This window comes from Peromyscus eremicus, chromosome 4, assembly GCF_949786415.1.
Source record: "Peromyscus eremicus chromosome 4, PerEre_H2_v1, whole genome shotgun sequence".
Lineage (NCBI taxonomy): Eukaryota > Metazoa > Chordata > Mammalia > Rodentia > Cricetidae > Peromyscus > Peromyscus eremicus.
This window is the reverse complement of record NC_081419.1, coordinates 140951934-140969749: the sequence shown is the minus strand read 5'-3', so window position 1 is coordinate 140969749 and position 17816 is coordinate 140951934. Positions and strand designations below refer to the sequence as shown.

General features: G+C 50.0%; 1 protein-coding gene across 3 annotated transcripts in view; it reads right to left on the bottom strand.

Moving 5' to 3' along the window:
* The window catches only part of Slc9a8 (solute carrier family 9 member A8), a 46644-nt gene that overhangs the window by 12644 nt on the left and 16184 nt on the right, over positions 1-17816 (bottom strand). For all 3 annotated transcript variants that reach the window (XM_059261942.1, XM_059261943.1, XM_059261945.1), the window contains exons 4-10: positions 16839-16897; positions 14485-14568; positions 12494-12595; positions 11425-11459; positions 6173-6316; positions 2307-2445; positions 737-842 (exon numbers count right to left, since the gene is read on the bottom strand). In XM_059261942.1, the coding sequence (XP_059117925.1) occupies positions 737-842; positions 2307-2445; positions 6173-6316; positions 11425-11459; positions 12494-12595; positions 14485-14568; positions 16839-16897 (669 nt within the window). The remainder of the gene's footprint in view (positions 1-736; positions 843-2306; positions 2446-6172; positions 6317-11424; positions 11460-12493; positions 12596-14484; positions 14569-16838; positions 16898-17816) is intronic.

Sequence of the window (17816 nt, the reverse complement as noted above, 5' to 3'; positions counted from 1 at the left end):
GTCTGTCTGTTCTTTGTCTGTGTGTGTGTGTGAATGTATGCACACGTGGAGGGCAGAGGACAAATTTTGGAGTTAGTTCTCAACCTTCCACTATGGAAATTCTGGGGATCAAATTAAGGTCATCAGTTTTGGTAGCAATTGCCTTCCCTTGCTGAACCATCTCATGAGCTTGATTGTTTCTCAGGTAGAATCTCATGAAGCCCGGACTAACCTTGAACATGCTATGTGGTGGAAGATGACTTTGAACTCCTGATCCTTCTGCCTGCGCCCCCAACCCTCAACCAACAATGTACTATTCTTCAACCTCAGATTTTCTTGTGGTAAAACAGGGGCCATCACAGCACCTTTGTCTCTGCCAAGAAAAAGCACCTCAACGGACAAAACCTCTATCACCAGGCAAAACACCGAGCCAGGGTCAGAGCATGCTGGTGACTGTCTCTAGCCATGGTCACAGCGTGCTGGTGACTGTCTCTAGCCAGGGTCACAGCGTGGTGACTGTCTCTAGCCAGGGTCACAGCGTGCTGGTGACTGTCTCTAGCCAGGGTCACAGCGTGCTGGTGACTGTCTCCAGCCATGGTCACAGTGTGCTGGTGACTGTCTCTAGCCATGGTCACAGCGTGCTGGTGACTGTCTCTAGCCATGGTCACAGCGTGCTGGTGACTGTCTCTAGCCATGGTCACAGTGTGCTGGTTACTGTCTCTAGCCATGGTCACAGTGTGCTGGTAACTGTCATTACCCGAGAGTGAGATCCCCTCTGCCAGCCCGTACGGCAGGTAAGCAAAAATGATCATCATGCCAAACTCCAGGGAAGGTGTTCTCCTCAGGTCGATGTGCTTCAGCACGTGGCAGGTGTCAAGGAGAAAGGAAAAGGCACTGGATGGATGCGCGGCAAGGTGGATACATAAAGCAGACGGCAGCACAGGAGACGCTGATCCTGGCACAGTTACGTGGGGAATTTCTCCTTACCTAACTTTTTTCTTTGTAGAAATGAGAATCTGACAAGCCACTCAGAAACACTGACTCAGCTAGGGCTGCAGACACAGGTTACTCATCTGCCTGTTCTCCAGGGACTCATCACCCTGCTGAAAGGCCCGTCTTTCCTGTCCCTGCAGAATACCACACTCATGCCCTGGGAACAGAAGGCCCGTGTTCCCAGGCCCCGACTGAAGCTAAGTTTCCATGTACTTGCAATAGCGGCCACACTCACTGCTTCTTTCCTTCTTTTCTTCTCTGCCCTTCCTCCTCCTGCCTCTCTTCAGACAGGATCTTACTGTGTAGCCCCGCTGGCCTCAAACTTGTGGGAGCCCTTTTGTCTTGGTCTCCCAAATGCTGGGATTACAGGCATGCACTGCCGTCTATGGCGTGCTTTTTTTAAAAATTTTTACATTTGATGTCTGAGTGCTTTGCCTATATGTCTGTGTGCCACATATGGACAGTGCCCACAGAGGCCAGAAGAGGGTGTCTGATCCCCGGGAACTGGAGTTTCAGGTGGCTGTGAGCTGTGCTGGGGTGCTGGGAACTAAGCGTGGATCCTCTGTAGGAGCAGCAGTGCTCTTCCTGCTGAGCTGTCCGTCTGCAGGAAATGCTGCACTGACGGTGTCATCCTCACTCTGCTTACTGACAGCTGCCAACCAACTCAGGCAGCCGTCAGCCTCGGACAGAGGACAGACCACAACAAAGCCAGGATGGTGGGAAACATACTCAGAACCAGCTAGCTGACAGAGGAACTGCTTCAGGAGGGACATGTGGCCTACTCTGGAGCCTGTCCTATTTCTGCATGACAAATTGTTGCCAGCAGTAAGGTCTCATTGCTGTAGAGTCTCATTCTCTGCCCGACAGCCCTCAGCTGGAAAGCAGTTCACAGTGCAAACCAGGACGGTCCTTGCCACCCTTCCAGGTAAACTCTCCCCCAGGGAGGGGCTGTCAGTGGTCCACACTGTTGGGCTAGGAGAGAGCTCTGTGGTTAAGAGCTGCCCCACAGAGTTTGGTTCCTAGCACCCACATCAAGTAGCTGACAACTGCTTTCTCTCTTTCTCCTTTTCTTTTTTTTGAGACAGAGTCTCTCTACATAGCACTGGCTGTCCTAGGACTTGCTCTGTAGACCAGGCTGGCCTTGAACTCACTGAGATCCATCTGCCTCTGCCTCCTGAGCGCTGGGATTAAAGGCATGCACCACCACCGCCTGGCTGCAAAACCTTCCTTTAAATAAACTTTAAAGTTGGGCTCTTGAGGAAGAGGAGAAAACAGTGAGCGTGGACACTATCCACGTGATCCGCACGCTTTGTGCTCTCATGCTAAAAGGATATCAATGCAGAAATCAAGCCAGTCAGCGTGCCAAGTGCCGCAGAGCCGAAGAACATTTTGAGGAAGTACCCGAGGGCCTGTGAGAACGTTTGCCACCCACTGACATCTGACATATGTTTTCTTGTTAGACCTTCAGCCGTGCTAGGAAAGAAGAAAACAGAAAGTTAAGTGCTATAGGCAGAGTCCTTAGAATCAGCTCTGACATAACTTACTGTTCCTTCCAGAACTCCCCCTTCCTTCCCGCCATTCGATCCACCGCTGGAGGCTTCTATGGTCACCTACTTGTCCAGGCACTGAGGTTGTTTCTGGGGCTCAGAGGTGAGGGCAAAGGTGACGTCCTCAGGAGCTGCCCTGGGTAATGAGGGGGAAGGGCCAAGGGCTGTGAAAACAGGGTGGGCATCTAACTCAGACTGGGGTAGAGGGTGATTGAGGAAGGTTCCCCAGGCAATACAGGCTGGGTTTCCATTTAGGAGAAAGGGTTCTCAGGCTGAGGAAACAGTGCTCAGGAGTAGGGAGCTTGAGTGGGAACATTCAAGTACATGGAGGATACCAACTCCCCAGTGGACTACAGCCACACACTGTGTGTCAGAATGCAACGGCAGAGTCCAGCTGCTGCTCAGGACAACCTGCAGTGGCTTCTCCCCTCAGTCACCTACAGGCACCCTGCTGAGAGACTGGGAGTCCCTAGCTAACAGACTTCCCTGAGGAGCCAGGGCCCTTTCCCTGGGAAGTGAGTTGACAGACTTCCAAGGGGTGCTGGTGGCCACGCACGCTGCTCCCACTTCCTCCCCTGCCTCCTCCCTGGAATCAGAGAGCCTCCACGCTGGCTTATGCCAGGTGAAACCTTCCCACCCTCACAACAGTGTAAACTAAATTCCCACTTCCGTCCACGGCATCTCTGATGCTAGAACCTGAAAGGTCCTTGGAGCCCCTACCACGGGCTTGCCTCTCTGTCCGTGGTGTTAACAGCTTTCCCAATAAACTAGTGATCATCTCCCCCTAGTGATCATCTCAGTGTCCCTCATGGACACGCCCCATTTCCCATCTCATAGCAGCTCAGCACTCTTTACTTCTGGCTAGACACATGCTGCCTGCTTACTAGAGCAGGGAGTGGAGTTCCACAGAATAACTGGTTGTCATAGCCGAGGACCAGCAGGGGGCTTGGGACCGCCGAAGAAATTAAAGCAGACTTACACCCTCAGGGCATAAGACAGTATTTCCTCCCCAGCTACTGACAAAAGAACAAACTGATAGCAGCAAATTAAAGCCAACAATGAGCAACTGGGAGACTGAGGTAGAAAGGTCAGGAGTTCAAGGCCAGCCTGGGTTACAGGAGACTCTCTCTCAAAAACAAAAACCAACAAAACCGCCAAACCACTAAGTAAATAAATAAAGCTAAAAATAACCCAAGAGTTAAAGAACCAGAAGGACCCTTCTGGGAAAGGAAGGGAAAGGAGGCCATTCACTTGCATACTTCATTTGCATACGTACTCGGCACAGGCGAGCTGTCTGACAACTCTGGAAGGAACTGTTGACAAACATCCTCTCAGAACCAAGGAGGGGCAGCAGCTGGGTTTTGGTAGTTCAAAGGCCAATGAAAAGGGGACAGGCCTTCTATCCCCATTCTTCCTGCTTCTATCTCAAAATGCTCACTGGCCTGCCTTTCTGGAATCCTCCATGGCATTCCTGCCCCACTCTTTCATGTCTCTTCTCTTTGGCCCACCATGGACCACGTCAGTCAAATCCGAGTGGAATCTAAATGCAGAGGCAGGAGGTGGACAACCCTTATAGCATCTGTAGTCCAGACAATCTGACTGTATGGAGGCGACTCATTCTACACACACTTAATCCAGAGCCACCGCAGGAACTGATGTGGGCGGCCTCTGAAGGCACTCTTCCAGTAAGATGTGTAATGATGACATCTTTGCCCATTTGTTTCAAAAATATCTCTTCAACTTGGCAGTTGTGTGGCAGAGGCCTGAGAAAACTGACATTTTCCTACTGACAGATTTTTTTTTTCTTCAAGGAAATCAGAGGCAAAGCAATTGAGTTCTGATCCTAAACATAAAAATAGCTTATGTCATCACCTCCAAGAAGGCAATTCCTTATCACAACGCTTAGTGTGTGCACCAGGAGATGAGATGCAGGCAAAATCCAGAACTAAGAAGCTTTCAGAAAAGAATGGATTTTGGACACAAGGTCCCATGTAGCCCAGGCTGGCCTCAAATTCCTTATGTAGTGGAGGATGACCTTTAACTTTTGATCCTCCTGTATCTATTTCCCAAATGTTGGGATTATAGGTATGTGCTGCCATGCACAATTGTATGTGGTGCTCTGGATTGAACCCAGGACTTTGTACATGTTGGGCAAGTACTGTACCAACTAAGTTAAATCGAAAACCAGCTGCCGTCTATGCTCTAAAGGCCTTGTGCAATGATGCTCAACAATTCCCAACTAAAACTACAGGCTTCTCTATCAAGAGGGGTGTGAGAAAGCCAGTGAGAAGGCAGTGGGTGAACACGTCAGTAAAGTGATACCCACTAAATGATATTACCTTAGACAAATTTTTGTTTTGTTTTTAGACAGGATTTCTCTATGTAGCCCTGGCTGTCCTAGAACTCACTCAGTAGACCAGGCTGGCCTGAAACTCTGAGATCCCCTTGTCTCTGCCTCCCGAGTGCTGGGATTAGAGGTGTGAGCCACTAAGCCCAGCAACCTTGAACTCTTAACCCTCTTGCTTCCACTTTAAGGATTGTAAGTGTATGCCAACATTTTCTACCTTTTATATAGAATAACAGAAAGATTCTGAAATCTGGCTCCATTTTAAGGTTGAAGGAGGACTTCTTGCACTTGAGCATTGCTTGGCAAGATCTGCCTGCAGCAGTCGGTGAAGAGGTGACCTTGCACAGGGCTAGAGGTGGAAGGCTGCCTCTTGAATAATGTTGCATTTGCCCACCTAGTCAGTCCTTCAGTTTAACCTGAGGCCAAAGCCGTATTACTTTCACTTTATAACTGAGGGACATAATCTGTCAGGAAGCTCAGAGAGAGGGAGGAGCTGGTCCAGAGTCACACAGCTGGGTGGGGTCAACAGGAAAACCTGTGTTCTGCACTGCAGCATGAGTTTTATTATCCATCTGCAGTACCTCGGATCCCATCAAAGGTAGAAACCCCAGTGAACATAAAAAGACGTAGTACAGTTTTAAGCCTCATGTGATGGAGCAGGACTCTTACCCCAGCACTTAGGAGGTGGAGGCAGGAGGATCAGGAGTTCACAGTCATCCTTGGTTACATAGTGAATCTGAGGCCTGCCTGGGCTACATGAGACTTTATCTCACAGCAAGGGGGAGCGGGACAGATGGCTCAGCAGTTAAAAGTTCTCACTGCTCTTTTAGAGGACCCTGGTTGATTCTCAGCATCCATCCGCACTGCAGCTCACAATCATCTGTAACTCTAGTTCTTCTGCTCTCTGTAAGCTGTCCATCTCTATGGAGCTGGACATGGCACCGTGGCCTCTAACAGGGTGAGCAAGCCTTCAACACTGGTTCACACTGCATCCACTACTCCAGCAATGCTGCCCAAACGCTAACCCCTCACTTGGCTGCCAATGGTCATCAATGGAGCATACGCCAGACCCACTGCAAAAGAGGCGATTAGGTGGGACCTGGGAATGTCATCTCCGAGAAGCCCTTCAAGGATGCTGAGAAACACAGACACAACTCCCTGCAACAGCATGGCTGTGACATAGTCCTGTGGCACAGACCCTTGTCAGAGTGGCAAGATGCAGAGGCAGTAGAGAGCTGATTATACGGGACCAACCTCTGTACTGGCATCGGTGTGGTGTCGGGATCTTCCACTCTCTCCTACTTACTTGGTTAGGACAATGGAGACTGCATCGTTGAGAATGCTTTCTCCAAACACCAGCATGTTGAGCACAGGGTCCACGTGCAGTGCATTGAAAATTGCGATAGTGGCTACTGGGTCAACCGCAGATATCAGGGAGCCAAATGCAAAACTGCAAGGAGAGAAGCAAGGGCAGATTCTGTAATGCATGGTGCTGGGTCCACACAGATGCCCTTTGGCTGTGAGGCCGAGATGGCAGCTGAAGGGCCAAGAGAGAGGGCATGCTTTCCCACTGACCCCTGCCTAGCACAGGAGCGCAGAGGCCTAGATGCAGTGCTCAGAGTGCCTGCATCCTAGGAGCAGTGCTGCACTCTGTTCTGGCCAACGCTGTCCAGAAGACTGCTTACCTTAGCACACACTGCTCAGCTTTCTCAGCCAGAAAATCCTATAAACTGTTGTCTTTAACCTCTGCTCTGCCAGCAGGTCAACTGTGTTCATTGTGACCAACACCAGCCTCCACTCAGATTTGCAGCATCCAAGAAGGTGCCAAAAGCCAGCAGCCACCAGAATATCCAAGCCTGGGCTGCTGACTGGAAGCTGGGCCCTCAGGTCTCACAGGCAGCACTTGATCATAAGATCTACTGCCACCAATACAGGTCACCTGCTATCAGGTTTTCGGGCCCTGCGGCTCACCAGCGAGCATCTCCCTAGTACATGGGCTCAGGCTCCAAGCCCTTCACCACTGACTGTCTAGCTCAGAGCTAGTGCCCCTGGCCTGGAGGGCAGGTATAGCAGTAAGCAGGACCCAGGTCAACTTAGGAGGTGTAATGGGAGCTGGGCTGGAGTGCCTGCTACACATGCTGGAAGCCCTCAGTTTGATCCCAAGCATCACGAACCAGGTGTAGGGGTACACACCTGTAACCCCAGCACTTGAGAGGTGTAGGTGAAGGGATGAGGAGTTCAAGGTCACCTTCAGCTACACATCAAGTTCTAGGCCAGTCTGAGCTCTGAGACTGTCTCAGGAAACCAAAGACATAAGAAAATGTCAGGTGCAGTAGGAAGGAAACCCAGTGCGTAGAACTGAGACCACAGGAGGCGGCGTATTGGAGTCATCTGACTGGTGACACCGAGTAGCCCTTCAGAAGTACTACTGGTGGGAGGAAGCGTATGAAGCAGGCCAGTCACTCCCCCAGTTATCAGTCTATAAGGTGGCAGTTCCCGGAGTGATAGGTGCAAGAGTCTGAGGCGTCCAGGAGAGAACGAGACCCCACAGGATATCCACCTACCAGACCTGTTCCTAGACTCTGCCTTCCTCAAAGTGAGCACATGAATGCAAGCTGTCTGTTACCCCTCTCTAAGGTCCCAGGGTGGATGCAGTTTTCACTTGACTGTGTTCTCAGGGTCTGTGCTGAGCACAAGCCAGAGCCACAGACAGAAGGTAGGGAAGAGGAATGAGGGAAGGCAGCCCCACCCAGCAGCCAGGGGCCCAAGGTCCTGAGGCCCTGCACTGCCACCAGAACCAGACTCAGACTCTCCACCTCCTCTTCACCCTCATCACCCACAGTAACATCAAGGAAGATGAACAGCTCAACTGTGTCACAGGAGGCCACAGTGGGCTGTGCTCTGCATGGAGGGCATTAGACACAGTCTCTGGTCTCACTGCCCAGAACCCACAGCCTCTGGGAGCTGTCCCCTGACTTTCTATCCTTATGTGCCAAGGGGCTACAGGAGTGGGCACAGTGCACAAGGTTGGACCAGCTTTACCAGGTTACTGGGATCAGACTGACCCTTAGTGAGGAGTGCCTGGAGTGTTCTATGCTCCATGGGAGGTAAACAAGTGAAGTGGACACCAGCGAGGGGAGTGCTGGTTTGAGACCTCTGAGGGGAGAGTGTCCTGGAGGGTGCTGAGCTAGGCCATCACGCTTGAGACACTTTAGTCCTGTGAGCCAACAACGTTCTTTGTTGTGAACTCTGTTCAGACTGAGTTGCAGGTGCACAGGGAGAAGCCTGGCCAAGGCACTTTGTTACAGCCACTGCAGCCTCTTAACTAGAAGTCTGGGATCAGGGGCCACAGGCATGCCTGGAGAGGGATGGACAGAGGGAAAGCCAGCACCGATGCTGGAGCTGCAGGTGGAGAGGAGCTGCAGGCGCTCACTACACAGGGTCTGGATGTTTAGTCATACCCTTCAGAAGACAAAACTGAGGACATGCCTTGTGGAGAAAAGCCAGCACATCACACTGGTGCCTGCCGAGAAACCAGCTGTCAGGGGTCCTTCTGGCCACGAGCCCCCTGAGGCCTCAAGAGGCCTGGGCCTGGTTCCACATCCACTGCCAGGACCCAGTCCTTGAAGGACTTCAAGCAACTGGCTCAAGCTAAAACCATGTTTCTTTATTCTTTCCCTCAAAGTTAATGATGCCAACAAAACGTGAAAAGACAGACAGGGTGGGACTCAGGGAGGAGCAGGGACAAGTGGTGAGGCGCTACAGCCTACTCAGGGCAAACCCTCGCCAGCAGAACTAGCTGAGGCCAGGCCCAGAGGACCAGTCACGGCTGTGTTCTCTGAAGAGCAGAAGAGAGACAGGCAGCCTGTGGGTCTGTGAGGAAATGATGTTGTCAACACTCAAACACTGGAGCAATGGGCTGGGCGTGGCACACCATTAATGCTAGACAGAAGCAGAGACAGAGGCAGGTGGCCCTCTCCCATAAGTTCCAGTTCAAGGCCAGCCTGCAGTATAAAGTGATTTCCAGGTCAGCCAGGGCTACAGAGAGAGACCCTATCTCAAAGAGCAAACAGCAAAATTGAAGCAAGGTATGGTGGTACATACACATTTATAACCCCAGCACTTGAAAGGTGGAAGCAGGAGGATCAGAAATTCAAGGTCATCCTTAGCTACACATCAGGTTCAAGGCCAGCCTGGGCTGCATGACATACTGTATCAACAACAACCAAAACCACATTTAAAAAAAAAAAAACAAACCCGAAACAAAATTAAAAAACTCTCAATAAACACCTATAACTTGGCCTTTTAAAATCCATACTCTGGGGGCTGGAGAGATGGCTCAGAGGTTAAGAGCACTGCCTGCTCTTCCAGAGGCCCTGAGTTCAATTCCCAGCAACGACATGGTGGCTCACAACCATCTGTAATGAGATCTGGTGCCCTCTTCTGGCCTACAGTCATATATGCTGTATACATAATAAATAAATAAATAAATCTTTAAAAAAAAATCCATACTCTGTGTGTATGTGCGATGTGGGGTAGGGTGGGGAGAGGAAGAGGAAGGAAGAGAGAGAGAGAGAGAGAGAGAGAGACTGACTTCTCAGCCTTTTGGCTAAGAAGATCTATCTATCTATCTATCTATCTATCTACCTACCTATCTATCTATCATTTATTTATTGGTCTTGTTATTCCTCTCTCCTCCCCACAAGACAGCATTTCTCTGTGTAGCTCAGGCTGTCCTGGAACTCTCTCTGACCAGGCTATCCTCGAACTCAGAGAGATCCACCTGCCTCTGCCTCTGGAATGCTGGGATTAAAGGTGTGTACCACCATGTCCAGCCAGAGGTTTTTTTTAAAGCAGAGCAGCAGCACATACATGTAGCATCTGCCAAGCACATGAGGTTCTGGGCTCCACCTCCAGCATAAGAAAACCTTTTTAAACATCTAGTAACTGCAGCCCATGTGTCCACATGGCGATTAGGAGGAGCTGAGCAATGCTGCCCCTTGCAGACAGCAATGCTCGCCTGTGGCCACCATTACCCTGGCAGCTTCCCTCTGCTAAGGCTCTGCTGTCTGTAACAACAGTCCCCAGCCAATGGACAGAGCCTCCAACAGAAGGGTGCATCTGCACAGGTGAGGCTGGCTGGAGTTCTACCCACTCAGCCATGGGTATTGCTTTTGCCTCTGCACCCAAATGTCCAACTCCTGGCTTGAACTCCATTCCAGACAATGATGATCAACACCGTGCTTCTTCACAAATACTCCCCAAAGCAGGCAGAACCCCACCCCTTCCTTCATGTCAAGAGTGCTCCGAGCATTGCCTTTCCCTTGCAGCACACCTAGAAAACACCAGGTCCTGGTTCTCTTGTACTTCAGGCTCCTGTAGGAAGGAAGGTGACTTGGGCTGCTTGTCTATATATCAGACTTTCTGGGCTGCTCACACATCTGTAATCCCAACACTTGGAAGGCAGAGGCATGAGGATTGCCTCAAGTTTGGGGGCCAGCCTGGGTTATATAGAGTTCCAGAGCAACCTGGGCTACAGAATAAGACCTTGACACAAATAAGGAATACGTTTGTTTTGTTTTGTTTTGTTTTGTTTTTTAACAACAAAAGCTCTAATATTCCTGCCTGGGAAGGGTGAAGGATGGGCACTGTGGATCAAGCCTATTATCAGTGGCCCATTTCCATGAACAGGTTCTGAGGCTCTGGTCCGACATTGTCAGTTCACAGGAATGATCTAGAACTGAGGACTTGGCCCTCTTCCTCAGCTTCCACCCGGCCACAAGACAGGTGTTGAGAGTGGGCACAGGGACACAGAGCAGCCCACAATACAGACTTCTTGGCTGCACTAGGCTAGGTTCCTTTTGGGACTCTAGACCTGGTGCCTTCTGAAATAGCTGCCCAAGGTCCTGCTCCCTGAGTGAATTAATAAGATTCTAAGAGCTTCCAGAGCAGAAGGTCACTGCAGTGTCTACTGGAATGACTTCGCATTGAGAAGATGTCCATCCCAGGGCCGGGTCCTGCCTGCTTCCCCTGGTCTTGGTGGGAATTCTAAGGTCAGAGTCCTCACCTCATTCTCTCCCATTCCACACTTATGAGAAGGCAACCTCCTTCCATAATGGCTATAAAGAAAACTGAGGTTTTCGTTTGTTTGCTTTTACAGTGTTGATGATTGAACCCAGGGCCTCATAAATGACAGGCGAGGGCTCCGCCACTGTGTCATACATACATCCCCAGCTCCAAAGATAATTCCTAACGAAAGGACAGAGAGTATACTTTGTGACTAGGATACAGGCGGGTAGTTAACTGGCCAGTCATTCCCTCCAAAGCTTAAACGAAATCAATCATTTCAATCAGCAATGTTGTGACCAGGGGTCTTCAAAAGTCTCAATATCATTCTGATTCATTTCAGAGACAATTAATTCAGAATAGATTCTATACTGGAAATACCAGCAAGCCAGGCAGAGGGAGAGGAAAGGACCATACCCAGGAAGCCACATGCAGAGAATGTCCCAGGCCTGGACAGCAGTCAATGAGAAAATTACAGTGTGAAAGATTTACCTGTCTGTCATGTTGAGTTTAGAGATTACATCAGCCTGTAAAATAAAACATACAAACACAAAGACAAACACAAAAAAATTCCCTGGAGAACAGCCAAGAAGATTAAAATGTCCATCAGTGCTTTCTTATCAGCTAATAAGGACATCATCTTCAGTCCCCATGGAAATAAGGAAAATCCCCAAGGGCTGCTGTGAGCATGCATGGGCATTTAGACCCGAGCGAGGGCACAATTCTCTTTCTTCCAGCCTGGCAGCTGTGGTCCTCTGCTCTAAAGGTGGCTCCCCTTCACCCTGAGGGAACACAGTGAAGGCGAGCATCTAGGAGAGCTACAGGGCAGACTTGATCTTGGCTGTGAGGCAGCCATGAAGGTAACAACATCAGCAGGAATGGCTGTGGCTACCAAGAGAAACAGCAGCCACAGGAACAGAAATCCACACCCTCAGCCTGGTGTGTTCCCAGCCCTGGGCTCAGCCTGGTGTGTTCCCAGCCCTGGGCTCAGCCTGGTGTGTTCCCAGCCCTGGGCTCAGCCTGGTGTGTTCCCAGCCCTGGGCTCAGCCTGGTGTGTTCCCAGCCCTGGGCTGCTGAGCTCTCTGCAAATGACCCAAGAATGGAGGTGCACAGCATGCACCAGGGAGGTCTGAGCGCTATCTTCTGAGGCTTTCATTCTAGTTGAAGTAAACTGATGTGAAACCCAGAGCCCAGAGCACGGGCCTCATCAAAGGGCTGACAATGGTAGGGAACATCACGGGAACAGCTCTGGTTTAAACGTAAATCTCCATCCAGGAACAGCCTTCCCTGGACGGCAGCTGTCCTGAGAACACAACTAGCCCTGCTCTAAGCTGCAGTACTGCACACCACTCTGCTTCAAGGCATCCCAACGGAAGAGACCAGTTTGCAAGTAAAATCAAGCATCGGGGTGATTGCAGTCCCCTCAATTCTAGATACCCTAGTCACATGCAGGAGCGGGGACACCCTCCTAGGAGGGCACACACTACCAGGCAGCTCCTGCCCCACCCTGTACTACCCTCCAATAGAAGATCTTCAAGGTCATCAGGGGTGCTTTTCTTACCTGACCCAGAAAGTAAATTCCTCCACCTACTACAAAAGCAGAGATCGCCGTTCCAAAGACAGCAAAGAGGGTGATGGAGCCGATGTTCTGAAAGAAGTTCCCCTAGGAGGGGGGAGCAGAGGGACAAGAGGCCAACTGGTGAGTCAGGGAAGCCCAAATAGCCTTCCCCCAACTGTACCTTCTCCAAGGCTGGACCCTCACACAAAGGCCAGGACACCCTTCTCTGCCCTGCACTACTAGCTGGAATCCCTGCCACCATCTCCCTGCTTTCCTGTCTCACAGGTCCCTCACCCTGACCCAAGGCAAGAGCTAACCAGTCTCACCTGTCCCCAGTCCCTTTACCTCTACCGTCTACTGCTTCCGGAGTGACCTCTGCCCAGGCTCAGCCTGATGGTGCTGCCTCTGCCTTGATTCCCACTTGCACTTGGGATGCAGGTGAGCCCCAACCCTAGCTGACCCTGGGAAGGCCTGTGTCTTCATATGTCAGCCTGCTGCCTTGTTGCCTGGGCCCTAGTCACAGGGGTGTGCCCTGATCCTGCTTGCTATGCCTTCTGCTAAGCCTCCTGCAGAGTTGTCTTCCTTGGTCCTGTCCCCCAGCGAGCTCTTTCAATGGCAGCTGCGTTCTAGCACTCACTTATGTAACAGCTGACTGACACCTGCCTTCCTCACAAGGCTGAAGGCTCAGTAGGAGCAATGGCATTGGTCATATGGACGATGCTCAATACACAGGTGTGGAAAGAATCAACCCTGGTCCACGTTTGGTCTCAATCTAAAATCCACACTATCACAGTTTTCTACTCAATTAAAAGGTGCATTTGAAAAGGCACCTAAGCTCAAAGATCAGAACAATGGCCAGTGTTACGTCCCAAAGAAACGGGACAAATGGCTGAGTGCCTATTATCACATCAAAGCGGAAGCTGGATGCCAGGCTCTTCAGCATCACAAATACCTGTTACAGAGTCCAGGCTCCTCTCAGAACTTCTCACCCAGTCCCCTACACTAAACCTCTCCAGCCCCTGAGCATCTTTCCTATAGAACTATAGAACTATAGGCCACAGGTGCTCTTGGCTCTGCTCTTGGATCTCTCTTGGTCCGCTTGCGTCCCCCCCCCCCCCTTCTCTCCTCTCATGACCCTGTCTATTCTGCTAGCCATGTTCAGTCTGGACCTTTCTAGATGCCTCTGGCTGTTCTCTCCCTCATATTTACACTAAAAACCTTAGCCATACCTAGGAGTGACCACTCTTAGTTTCAGTCAGTCAGGAAGTCCTTTATGTGGTATTAGCATCATCAAATAGACAGGCAGAGATCTCACTGCGGCGGGGCTAAATTGGTAGAGAGCTTGCCTGCCATGCATGAAACCTTGGGTTTAACTCCAGCACCGAATACAACAGGTGCTGGGACACCTGCTGTAACCCTAGCACCTAGGAGGTGTAAGCAGGAGGATCAGAAGTTCAAGGTCATTCTCAGGCACATAGAAAGTTCCAGGCCAGCCTGGGCTATGTGAAACCCTATCTCAAAAGAACCCAAACCATAAAAGAGAGAAAATATTTGAGTTCCAGCAGCATGGAGAGTTTCCACATTTCCACATGATGAAGGAAATGAAGCTACTAGAACCTCACACTCCCCCCAGGAGTCACCACCAAGGGTTTCAATGACCAAGAATTCTGCTCCTTGTTTCTAGGGTCAAGGTTTACTTCAAGAGTGTCCTCTGGGGTAGGGTTGGGGGAGAAATGGCTTAACGGTTAAGGCATTTCTGTGGCTAGGTGTGGTGGTACACACTTTTAATCCTAGCACCCAGGAAGCAGAGACACAGTGAGGTCCAGGCCAACCAGGGCCACACAATGAGATCTTATCTCAAAACAAACAAACAAAAGCCCGCCCAGAAGTTCGGGACAACTGTGCAGGGTCAGGAAAATGGGCCACTGCTGTTGAAGGTCCCTACAGAGCAGGAGTAGCCATGCCACCTAAGCACTGCCCCAGGTGACCCTTACCTTGTGCAGTGAATAGCCGGACTCAAAGATGATAGGTGGCAGCAAGAGAAGGAAAAACATGTTGGGGCGAAACATTTCTTCCTCCTGTGAAAGTGAACACGCACACCCATGAGACCTCGCTATCAGTCAGCGGAGAGCTGAGCAATCCTGTGCTCAGGGCCCAGCCTGGCAGGAACGTACGATGCTGAAGCAGTGTCTGGTGACACACCAGGCAGAGACTACATCCCGACTGCATCTGACAGACAGCACAGGGCCAGTCTGACTTCCAGAACCCTGTCACAGGGCGGCTGCTGTGGGATGTATGGCAAATGTGTTGCTAATTAATCAATAAAACACTGATTGGCCGTTGGCTAGGCAGGAAGTATAAGCGGGGCAAGGAGGAGAATAAAGCTGGGAAGTGGAAGGCTGAGCAGAGAGACACTGCCAGCCGCCATGATGAGAAACAGCTTGTGAAGATGCCGGTAAGCCACGAGCCATGTGGCAAGGTATAGATTAATGGAAATGGATTAATTTAAGTTGTAAGAACAGTTAGCAAGAAGCCTGCCATGGCCATACAGTTTGTAACCAATATAAGTCTCTGTGTTTACTTGGTCGGGTCTGAGGCTGTGGGACTGGCAGGTGATAGAGATTTGTCCTGATTGTGGGCCAGGCAGGAAAACTAGCTACAGGCGGCTGACTGCTCCAAGTCAAGGATGCTTTGGAGGTGAGCATTTGCAGTGGGGTTAGTGTCCCCCTCCCCCAATGCAGTCCACCAGGAAGTTCAGACTGTGACCTAACTTGGAAACAGGGTCTTCGGTCAGGCTAAGAATGGAAGTGAGGAGAGATCAGAAGCCGATGACAAGGGCCCAGGCCACAGACAGTGTGTTTGCTTTGCTTCATGATTTCTCGGTGGTGGGGTTGAAGTCTAGGCCTTAGATTCACTGAGCTAAGCGAGCCTCCTGCAAGTCAGAAAAGGACAAACGGGAGGACCCCACGGGAAGGTCCCATGAACCTTTTGGCCGTGTCCCAAGACTGGTCTAAGGTGATTATGGTTGGATCTAACACCACCACCCACAGACCAGGAAACTTGGGTTGTTTTTTTCCCTTCAAAATTTTGCTTTCTTGTCAGGCATGGTGACACACTCCTTTGATCTCAGCACTTGGGAGGCAGAGGCAGGAGGATTTCCTGTGAATTCAAGGTCAGCCTGGTAAACAGCTAGATTCAAGACAGCCAGGACTCTGTCACAAAAACAAACAAATAAACAACAACAACAAGAAAAACACAAGAAAATTAAATTTTGTTTTCTTAATTTTTTTTCTTCTTTTTTTTTAAAGATTTTTCCTGGGGCTAGAGAGATATATCAGCGGTTAAGAGCACTGATTGCTCTTGAGGAGCCAGGTTTGACTTTCAGCACCCACATGGAGGCTAACAACAATCTGTTACTCCAGTTCCAGAGATCTGATGCTCTTCTGGCTTCTGTGGGTACCAGGCACACATGTAATACAGATATACATGCAAACAAAACATAAATTTCAAGAAAGTAAATGCATAAGTGAATGCGTGCGTGCGTGTGTGTATATAGACCAGAAGAAGGGGTTAGGTCTCTGGAGAGTAAGTGGATGTTTGTGAACTGCCTGCCCAGCACAGACACTGGGATCCAGTCCTCACAATAGAGCAAGCACTATTAATCACAGTCATCTCTCCACCTATACCCCCACTTAGGTCTTTTCAAACCCTAAGTATTCACAAGCACCTTAGTCTGCAGCCCAGGCTTCAGCCCTGGGCTCGGCCCCTTGAGCAGCCCCTGACTTCATTTGCATCCAATCTATGTAGGCTGTAGGGGTGCAGCTCAGGGATAAAGCCCAGCTTAGCATGCTCAAGGCCCTGAGTTCCATCCTCAGCACCAAATTAAATGAATGACCACCCAGCAGGGTCCATGGCATTCACATGTAGTCCCAGTTACTTGGGAGGCTGAGGCAGGAGGATTGACAATTCCAAGCAAGCCTGGGTACAGAGAGACTCTGTTTCAAAAAAAAAAAAACAAACCAAGCCAAGTGTGGTGGCAACTCCTTTAATCTCAGCACTCAGGAGACAGAGGAGAGATCTGTCCCTGGCAATAAAACAAGAAGATAGATGCATACTCGGAATCCCAGCACCAGGGAGGCAGAGACATGATGATTCCTGGGTTCCATGGCTTACCAGTCTGACCTACATAATGAGTTCTAGGCCAGTGAGAGACCTTTCTCAAAAAAACCAGGTGGACAGCACCAGGAACATGTGACACCTAAGACTGTTGACTCTGGTCTCCATACATGTGCTCATGCATACACACACACACAAAGACAATCAAAAGCTGTGATTATGTCAAACCTACCTTCCAGTTTGCCAGCTTTTTAAACTCTATAATTTTTATAACTGCTCCCATGAGAATACCTGGAAGGGAAAAGCAAAGCTCAATAGAAACACAACACAAGGATACTTGGCTGGACTGGGCAGTACTCTAGACTGGGTGGTACCCACTGGGGCAGGCTGCCCTAGAGTTCAGCAGGTCTGTGTCTGAGAATAAAAGGAGGAATTACCATGAAGTGGTGTAAATCACTGTGAATTTCCCACTTATATCTCAAATGAACACACCATGGCAAAATCTAAGATACGTGGGGAGAAGAAAAACCTACTTGTCACTGCTCTGCCTGGTGTGGTGGGCACCCAGCTTCAATGAAAGACAGCAGAGCGTTATAGGCCAGGTGTGCCCTACACTACTTATTCTTACCATTAAAAATGGGGGCTGCGGGTGGGGTGGCTCAGTTGGTGAAGGCATTGACCACTAAACCTGATGACGTGAGTTCTAACCCAGGACCCACATGCCACAAAGAGAACTGACTCCCAAAAGTTGTCCTCTGACCTCCACGTAAGCACAACGGCAAGGGCACACACACAACTGTTGTATGTGGGTTATAATGGAGGGCAGCCTGAGGTGAACAGAGGCCAGTTCAGAGACTGGCCTCAAACTGTGTAGCTAAGGAGAGCCTTGAACTCCTGATCCTTCTACCTCTGATTTTTTTTTCCTTTATTTTCTGCAATGTTATTCAATTTTGTGTCCTTTTATTTTTAAAAAACACACTGGCCATAGCGACATACACCTTTTATCCTAGCACTCAGGAGGCAGAGGCAGATGGATCTCTATGAGTTTGAGGCCAGCCTGGTCTACATAGTGAGTTCCAGGACAGCCAGGGCTACATAATGAGATCCTGTCTTGAAAAACAAACAGATGGACTGGAGATATGGATCAGTGGTTAAGAACACTAGCTGCTCTTCCAGAGGACTCACGTTCAAATCCCAGCACCCACATGAC